This window comes from Zingiber officinale, chromosome 7A, assembly GCF_018446385.1.
Source record: "Zingiber officinale cultivar Zhangliang chromosome 7A, Zo_v1.1, whole genome shotgun sequence".
Lineage (NCBI taxonomy): Eukaryota > Viridiplantae > Streptophyta > Magnoliopsida > Zingiberales > Zingiberaceae > Zingiber > Zingiber officinale.
Genome location: NC_055998.1, coordinates 121358486 through 121367860, shown reverse-complemented (window position 1 = coordinate 121367860; position 9375 = coordinate 121358486). Strand labels below are relative to the sequence as shown.

Genomic DNA, 9375 nt, shown 5'->3' with positions numbered 1-9375 from the left:
AAATTGGATTCTTTGATCCACTTTTTATAGACCAGAGGATGGTTCATAATGCAATTACGGTCTAATCGTGACCGCAATTGATTGCTATCTCTCTCTAAGTTCATCTTTCCATCCAAGTTATAGTTTGGGTCAAGGTAAGTGACCGAAGGCCATCGCTTTACGCGGCGCTCTACAATCTGACCACCTACCCACCACCGATAGCTTCCGACCATTAATCCTAATTCATACTATAACTTAGATAGAAAAGTAAACCTGAAAAGATCACAACTAATTTAGATAGAAAAGTAAACCTGAAAAGATCACAACTAATTATAGTTAAATTGTGACCATAAATAGATAGTTATTGTATCTTGGATCATCTCAAAAATAGTGAATAGGAAACAAAATAAATTCACAGATGGTATAATTAATGACTTTTTATATAATAATGGTAATTAATCACGCAATACTTTAATCATTTATTTAATTACGATGAGTACAAACTAAGTCCCCATCAATCAGAAGAAGAATGAGCGTTTAGTCCTTGAAGAAACCTTGCCACAGCAGCCTTGCTCGGCTCCACCACGTCACTCTTCAAGGCCTCGGCCACGGCTGCGTCAGGCACCCCGGCCAGCTTGGCCGCCACGGCCGCCGTCGCGTCCATCCGCAGCAACGGCCATCCCAGCGACGCCAGTTGCTCGATCTTCTTAACCTGCTTCTCCATCAGTTCCCGTGTGTTCGCCTTCATGGCCGCAAGGGCCGCCTCAAACGCCTCCTCTGTTCGCCCATCTTCCCCGGTGAAGTAGGCCCGAAACTCCGACACCCCGATGGCCTTCCCCAGCCCGGGATGCTGATTCTTGGAACCTTCTTCGGTCGCGAAGTAACGATCCAGCTCCTCCACCATGCCCCTCTCCACCATCCCATCGATTCTCCGATCAAGGCTCTCTGTTAGCACCTCTGCATCCACATGCATCCAAATGAAGCAGCCGTCGTACCGCAGCTCATCCAATCGATGCTCGAGCGACGCGTAGTGTTCGGGATCGCACAGACCCGTGAGCAACGCGAAGACGAACGAGTTCGACCCTCCGACGACGATGGGGATGCTGCCGCGGGCGGCGATGTCGCTGATTGTCTGGCTCGCCAAGGCTTGAAAGTCAGAGGCAGACATCTCGCCGGCGGCGGGATCGAACGCGTCGAACAAATGGTGCGGCACGCCGCGACTCTCCTCCCTGGAGATTTTGTTCGTGACGATGTCGAGGCCGCGGTAGACTTGAATCTTGTCGGAATTTATGACTTCGCCGGAAAATGCGGCGGACAATTCTATAGACAGATTGGACTTGCCCGTGCCGGTGGCGCCCATGATTACGACTATTTTTTCCTTTTCTTCACCGTGCGTTTCATCCTCGTCGCCATGGCTCGACATTTTCTTCTTCTTCTTTCTCTCTTCACTTTTTAATTTTAATTTTATTTCTTGTCTTTATATATTAATTCATTGTAACATAAGATTTCTATTTTTTAAAAAAACAAAACTGCGAGTAAAACAATTTTGCGTTAGTAGACTGCTATATATGATATCCACAACAGTTTTCCACCAATTTTTTTTCCAATTTTAGTAAGCAGTTTGTGCTCAGATAAATTAAAAAAAAAATGACATCTACTACTTTGTAAGTGAACTTGTAATATAATTTTTTCAATTTTATTTTGGGTGTTTAGAAGCTAACTCTAATGGTCAATTGATTGTTTTGAAGATGATATTAAGACTAATGTTTCTAAAAAATAATTACTTAGATTTACTAATGCAATTAATACTTTGATAATAATAATAACATCCCAATCTTATCCCACTAAATACTTTATATATGACATCTGATTATTCAGTAGACTAATAATTTTAAGATACAAAAATTTACCATGATCCGGTGATGAGAGCTCACCCCTCACAGGGTCGTTGCCACGGTAAAAATTAAAGCCTAGGCAGTCAATACCCCTGTATCACTGACCGGTCGAACAACCCAGTTGTCTGACTGGGGAAGGATAGTCGGGCCAATATCAACCCGATGTTACCACAGCTCGGTCGCATACCGAGCTTCCGACGCTCAGAAAACCATGTGTCGGAGAGGCACACACCAAGCAACCAGCACACGCCGAGCGACCAGCTCGCTTGGCCAACCGATGACACGGGAGTGCAACCGAGCGGTCACACTCAGATGTATCTCGATACAACAACGAAGCTCGGACAGTAGAATGTTGGCCAACCGACCACCCCATTTGGCCTAAGGGCCAGACACCCAGACGGCTGAGGGTTGGCCGAGCGACCATCCCACTCAGCCCACTAACAGACAAAAGGAGGATCAGCCGATGTCTTTGTAGGAACTCGTGCCACCGACAAACGGCATGGTTGGCGGCATGGTCGAGCAGAGGATCATATGACGGAAGCTTCCACTGTCATGTCAGAGATATGCTCGGGTCATTGAGGTATGGTGTCAGAGACGCTTTCCTGACATGTCTTTTCAGGGAAAACTCTGAGAAGCGTGAATGCCTCGAAAAGTGTGCACGCGTGCTCCCAGTAGCCCTATATAAGGAGCACCAAGCTTCAACGAAGGTATGCTAAGATTACTGTAGCTACTATTACTCTACTCCTTTCAATTCGCTTCTTTCTCTGCTTCCACATCGTCGGTGACTGACTTGAGTGTCGGAGGGCCATCGCCGGGGAACCCCTCCCTGGCTCGGCACTGACGTTGTTGTGGTTATAGGTCTCTCCGACTTGGAGTCCGCCAACCGTCAACAGGAGCGCCACGCCCCCCAGCGTCCATCAACTCGACTCTCGGACAGGATCAAATTTGACGTTGTCTGTGGGAACGCACCTGCATCCGAGCCGAGAAGATGGAAGAAACTGGACGACTTCACACCGTGACGCTCACTCAAATGGAATTCGATATGCTCGTGTAAGCGCGAGCTGCCAAAATAGTCGAGCAGCAATAGCAGAAGGTGTTGGCTGATCGGTTGGCTCAACAGGCCACGTCAGCATCAAGAGGCCAAGCGACGCAGGAGGACTGGTCGGCGCAACTCTCCATCTGGTGACAAAATAGAGGACCAATCGGCATGCAAGGAGAAACACCCCTCGCATCGATACCATTCCACCAGACTCTATTCCAGACGCCCTCAGAAATCGCGTAGGCGAATCAGGAGCGGGGATCTTTTTTGGACGAAGCGCCTGTTCAGGATGCCCGGAAAGGAAAACGCCGCGAGGTGACGCGTCCCCCGAGCGGATTAATTGTCAGTTCTTTGAAGGAATATTGCAGGACCCGTTGCCAAGGCATTATGCTCCGCTGAAAATCAGAGAGTACAACGGATCGACCGATCCAGATGATCATTTGGGCAAGTTCGACAACGCAGCTATACTTCACCAATATATAGATGGGGTGAAATGCCGAGTCTTCCTCACCACACTCTCCGGCTCGGCGCAGTGCTGGTTCAGAAGGCTGCCGGATGGATCAATACGGAGCTTCAAGGATTTCCGAATGGTCTTCCTATACCACTTCGCGAGCAGTAGGTGCTACCAAAAAATGAGCGTTAGTTTATTTTCTTTGAAGCAAGGACCGAGAGAAGCTCTCCGGGCGTACATCCAGCGATTTAACCAGGTAGCTATGGATATCCGTTCGGTCTCATCTGAGACTATGATGAATGCCTTCACCTAGGGGCTCGTCGAGGGAGACTTCTTCCGATCACTCATCAAGAAGCCACCCCGCTACTACGACCACATGCTTAAAAAGGCCAATGAGTATATAAATGTGGAGGAGGCGCAGGCGGCAAGAAGGAAGGAGGTACCAGTCGAACCCGCGATGCCGACCGAACGACGACTGCCGAGCGGCCACCAATTGCTGAAAGGGCCAAGAGCCGAAGGCCGACCTCACCAAGAAACGAGGATGCATGCCGTGCAGCACGTGGCTTCCGACCGGCCAAAGACATCGAAAGGCAAGATATGGACACCCATGTTTTGCTCCTTCCACCAGTCGGCGTCGCACAACACACGCGATTGCCGCGGTCTGACGCCAATCACTAGACCAGTCCCAAAGGGCTATCGTCGCCGATCTCCCTCTCCCAACCGACGACATGAGCATCAATCTGCCGGATGGCGGGAGGATGCAAGAAGATCACCCAGGCGACAACACCATCATCAGCATAGGGAAAGTGTCGATCATCCCATAGCCTCTCGCGAGCAGAACAGGTCGTCCACTCGAGAGGAGAAAAATAGAAGCAATACTGTTCGGGAGAAATAAACATCATCGTCGATGGGCCGACCAGCGGTGACTCCAACCGGGCCTGGAAGTCATACGCCCGCTGACTGGAGATACATGCAATAGGCTGCAGCCGAGAAAAGGCAAGTGGGCCTGAGATCATCTTCGGACCCCGGGACCTCGAGGGTGTGGAAGTCCCTCACGATGACGCCCTCATCATTCGAGCGGTAATCGCTAACTATACTATCCACCGAGTTTTTGTTGAAACAGGGAGCTCGATGAATGTAATCTTCAAGAAGGCTTTCGATTAGCTCCAGATCGACCTAGGCGAGCTATTGCCAATGACGACCCCACTATATGGGTTCACTGGCAACGAAGTACAACCGATCGGCCAAACTAAGTTGGCCATATCACTCGAAGAGGAGCCACTCAGGAGGACCAAAACCACCAACTTCATTGTGGTAGACGCCCCCTCAGCCTACAATGTTATCTTGGGCCGACCGCCCCTCAATGAGTTCAGAGCAACAGTTTCAACCTACTGCCAGAAGAACAAGTTCCCGGTAGACGACCGGGTGAGAGAAGTCAGAGGTGACCAGCTAGCCGCTCGACGCTACTATGTTGAGATGGTTAAGACAGAGGCCAAATCCACTCGGAAGGCTCCCATGCTAGAGGTAAGCGCCATTACTGAAAAACCACCTATTCTAGTTTATGAGGAGTGAGAGGAAGTGCAAATTCATCCTCGCCGAGCGGAAGCAACAACTTTCATAACGTCCGACCTGGAAGCTGAACAGAAGGCGGAGCTGATCGCTTGTCTCCAACAAAACCACGACGTGTTCGCGTGGTCAACGCATGAGCTCCCCGAGATTTCCCCGAGCATCATGCAACACGAACTTCACGTCCAACCGGACGCTCGGCCGGTAAAACAAAGGAAGAGAGAGTTCAGCGCCGAACAAAATCTGATCATCCGGACAAAAATAGAGAAGCTGTTGGAGGCCGGCCACGTATGGGAAGTTCAATTCCCAAGCCAGCTCGCAAATGTAGTGCTAGTCTCGAAGCCGGGCAACAAGTGACGAATCTGCATCGACTTCCGAGACCTCAACAAGGCATGCCCTAAGGACTTCTACCCGCTGCCTCGGATTGATCAGATGGTAGACTCCACTGCCGAGTGTGAGCTGATATGCATGCTGGACGCATATCAAGGGTACCACCAAGTGCCGCTCGCCCGGGAAGATCAGGAAAAGGTTAGCTTCATTACGGTCGACGGAACATACTGTTACAAAGTCATGCCATTTGGATTGAAGAACGCCGGGGCTACTTATCAAAGGTTGATGAATAAGGTGTTTCGACGACAGATTGGTCGTAACATGGAGGTATACGTCGACGACATATTAATCAAAACCCTCCGAGCAATTGACTTATGCGCAGATATAAAGGAGACCAGCCAGACACTCAGGACGTATGGAATAAAACTGAATCCTAACAAGTGTATTTCGGCGCAAAGAGCGGGCGATTCCTGGGATACATCGTCACCGAGCGGGCATCGAAGCAAATCCTAGCAAAGTAAAATCACTACAAGACATGTCACCGCCAAGAAATTTAAAGGAAGCCTAACGTCTCACCGGTCGGATAATCGCATTGTCTCGGGTTATCTCCAAATCATCCGATTGGAGTTTACCATTCTTCAAGATATTACGCCGAGCCACTAAGTTTCAATGGGACTAGGAGTGCGACCGAGCATTCGAAGAGCTTAAGGAATACCTTAACTCATTGTCTGTACTAGCTAAGCCAATTGTCGACGAGCCACTCCGAATTTATCTATCCTCGACCGAGCACGCGGTCGACTCGGCGCTAGTTAGGCAAAACGGCGAGGAACAGCCAGTGTATTTCCTGAGTCATATATTGAAAGATGTTGAGTCTCGCTACACCGGTCTCGAGAAGTTGGCTTATGCATTGGTATTGGTCGCTCGGAGGCTTCACTCATATTTTCTCGCTCACTCCATCATCGTAATGACCAATAGCCCCTTGGGTAGAGTCCTCCTCAATCCAGAGGCGTCCGGTCGGCTTATCAAATGGACGACGGAACTCAGCGAGTTTGACATCCAATATCAACCCCGGACGGCCATCAAAGCGCAATCCTTGGCAGATTTTGTTACCGAGGTATAAAATCCTGAGCCGGAAGCCGTTTGGAGGATATATGTGGATGGTTCATCCACTCGGCAGGGCAGCGGGATCGGCATATTGCTCATCTCACCCCAAGAGGAGTGGATGCAGTTGTCCGTTCGGCTGGACTACAAAGCCACCAATAATGAAGCCGAGTACGAGGCGCTCATAGCCGGCTTGCAAGCCACCCGGCATGTCAGAGCCATCAAGGCCCTCATCCACTCGGACTCTCAATTGGCCGCTCAGCAGCTGGCCGGGGCATTCTAGATAAGTAACACACGACTCAAGATCTACGCTGAAACCTTCGAAAAATTAAAGACCAACTTTCGGGAAGTCGTCATATAAAAGATCCCCCAGTCGGATAACCAGGCAGCCAACGAGCTGGCTAAGTTAGCTAGCTCGTTATCGCCAATCATCATAGCGCAGCCGATCAAGCAAGTATCCCTAGTGGCTCATATTAATCGGATGGAGGGGCTTACCTTCCCAAACGATTGGAGGTCAGCATTAACGGAGTTTTTGCCGTCGGGAGCTACACCGTCCGATCAGGAGGAGGCTCGCTTATTAAGAAAAAGGGATGGTCGGTTCACCCTGATCGGGGATCAGCTCTACAAGAAAGCCTTCTCTATGCTTCTACTTAAATGCGTCGGGTCGGAAGACGCCGACTACATACTACAGGAGGTACATCAAGGATCCTGCGAAGGACACCCGGGTGGCCGCTCACTAGCAAGGAAGATCCTGTTGGTTGGATACTTCTGGCCAACCCTCCAGGAGGATGCCATTCTGACGGTGGTCACTTGTCTGTCCTACCAGAAGTATCATAGCTTCTCACACTGGCCGACCGAGGAGATGAAGGCATCCACGGTCTCTTGCCCATTCGACTAGTGGGGCATGGACATTGTTGGGTCATTCCCCATGGCGACAGGATAACGCAAGTTCCTGCTCATCGCAGTAGATTACTTCTCCAAATGGGTCGAAGCTGAGTCGCTGGCGAGAATAACTGAACAAATGGTCATGAAGTTCATCTGGCAGCATATCATCTGTTAGTTCGGCATCCCACGTCGGCTCGCCTCAAATAACGGGAGGTAGTTTGCAGGTCAGGGACTCAAAGAATGGTGCGGAGGATATGGCATTCAGCAAACCTTCACCTCAGTGGTCTACCCTCAGAGCAACGGGCAAGCAGAGGTCGCCAATCGGGAAATCTTCCGAATCTTGCATGCTCGGCTCGATCATATAGGAGGTAGTTGGGTCGATGAGCTCCCGAGTGTGCTGTGGGACTCCTAAGGAAGGGATCGGGGCAACTCCTTTCTACCTGGTGTATGGCGGCGAAGCAGTCATCCTCGCCAAAGTCGAAGTTGAGTCTGATCGGCTACAACACTACTATGAGGATAACGCCGAGATGATGTTGCTGGAGCTGGACTTAGTGGATGAATCGCGTGCTAAAGCCGCCGTCCGATTGATGGCCTACCGCCAGAGGATGAAACAGAACTACAATCGGAGGGTGATCCCGAGGTCGTTCCAGGTCAGCGATCTAGTATGGAAGAAAGTAAAGCCGGTCGGAGACGTCACCAAGCTGGAGGCCCCCTGGGACGGACCCTTCAAGGTCGTAGAGAAACTCCAGTCATACGCCTACTACTTGGAGGATGAGGACGGACGACGACTGGAGAGGCCGTAGAGCGCGAACCATCTCTAGCCTTACAGAGCCGAATGAGAAGGTGCACCGATGTAATAATCAATGTATCTTTATATCCCTGTACTCCTTGTATGCAGGGCAAAAATAAAGGATTCAAATTCCGAACTCTGTGTCGAACGACACAACAAATCGTCGAGCGACAACGTTAAAGTCCTGTCTCCATCGACAGTCGAGCGGCGACCTTAAACCCATGACTTCGTCAAATCATCGAGCGATGATGTTAAACCCCTGTCTCCATCAACGGTCGAGCGGCGACCTTAAACCCAAGTCTTCGTCAGATCGTCGAGCGACGACGTTAAACCCCTATCTCCACCGACGGTCGAGAGGCGACCTTAAACCCACGACTTCGTTAAATCGTCGAGCCGCGACGTTAAACCCCTGTCTCCACCGACAGTCGAGCGGCGACCTTAAACCCACGACTTCATCAAACCGTCGAGCGGCGACGTTAAACCCCTGTCTCCACCGACGGTCGAGTGACGACCTTAAACCCACGACTTCGTCAAATCTTCGAGTGGCGACGTTAAACCCCTGTCTCCACCGACGGTCGAGCGGTTACCTTAAACTCACAATTTTGTCAAATCGTCGAGCGACGACATTAAACTCCTGTCTCCACCGATAGTCGAGCGGCGACCTTAAACCCACAACTTCGTCAAATCGTCGAACGACGACGTTAAACCCCTGTCTCCACCGACAATCGAGCGGCGACCTTAAACCCACGACTTCATCAAATCGTCGACCGGCGACATTAAACCCCTATCTCCATCGACGGTCGAGCAACGACCTTAAATCCGAGAGGGCATAAATCGTAGATAGACGATGATTATAGCCAAACGGGAGGACCAGGGTCAAGCATGCAAACAAACAAGAAACATTTTTAAGAGAAAACCCGCCGAGCAGGCAGATAATTTCATTAATCAGAAGGAAGAATCATCAATCGGCAAACATACAATAAGACTTCAAAAATTTCTACAAGACGGACGCTCGACCTCACTCTATGTAACCAAAAACATCATCAGGCATCAAGTCGTTCAATTTGCTGTGACTGATGATGCTATCCGTCGTTTCAGAGGGAAGGTGGTTGTCCGCCTTGAGCTGCTGAAGCATCCTGTCGATGGCCAGCTCGAAGACGCGGATGATCCGCTGGACAACCTTGTCGGTGAACTGGTCCGAGCGGAGGTAAGCTTGCTTCAGCGCTTCGAGTCTAGTCGACTCAGATTCCTGGTAGGTCACTAGAGTCGAGCGGGAGGCCTCCAGGGCGTCCTCGACATCCTTGAGCTGTCCCTTCAGAGAAGCTTCTCCGGCCGCGCG

At 50.3% G+C, this 9375-nt stretch overlaps 2 protein-coding genes across 2 annotated transcripts; one reads left to right on the top strand and one right to left on the bottom strand.

Moving 5' to 3' along the window:
• Window positions 1-493: 493 nt before the first annotated feature.
• LOC121999674 (adenylate isopentenyltransferase-like) lies at window positions 494-1402 on the bottom strand. The gene has a single exon (XM_042554322.1). It carries the CDS (start codon window positions 1400-1402, stop codon window positions 494-496), a length of 909 nt encoding a protein of 302 aa, XP_042410256.1.
• A 6224-nt stretch (window positions 1403-7626) lies between these two features.
• LOC121999673 lies at window positions 7627-8049 on the top strand. The gene has a single exon (XM_042554321.1). It carries the CDS (start codon window positions 7627-7629, stop codon window positions 8047-8049), a length of 423 nt encoding a protein of 140 aa, XP_042410255.1.
• Window positions 8050-9375: the final 1326 nt, after the last annotated feature.

Excerpts from the sequence above, each read along its gene's own strand:
- LOC121999674 (XM_042554322.1), bottom strand. The coding sequence starts at position 1,402 with ATGTCGAGCCATGGCGACGAGGATGAAACGCACGGTGAAGAAAAGGAA.
- LOC121999673 (XM_042554321.1), top strand. The coding sequence starts at position 7,627 with ATGAGCTCCCGAGTGTGCTGTGGGACTCCTAAGGAAGGGATCGGGGCA.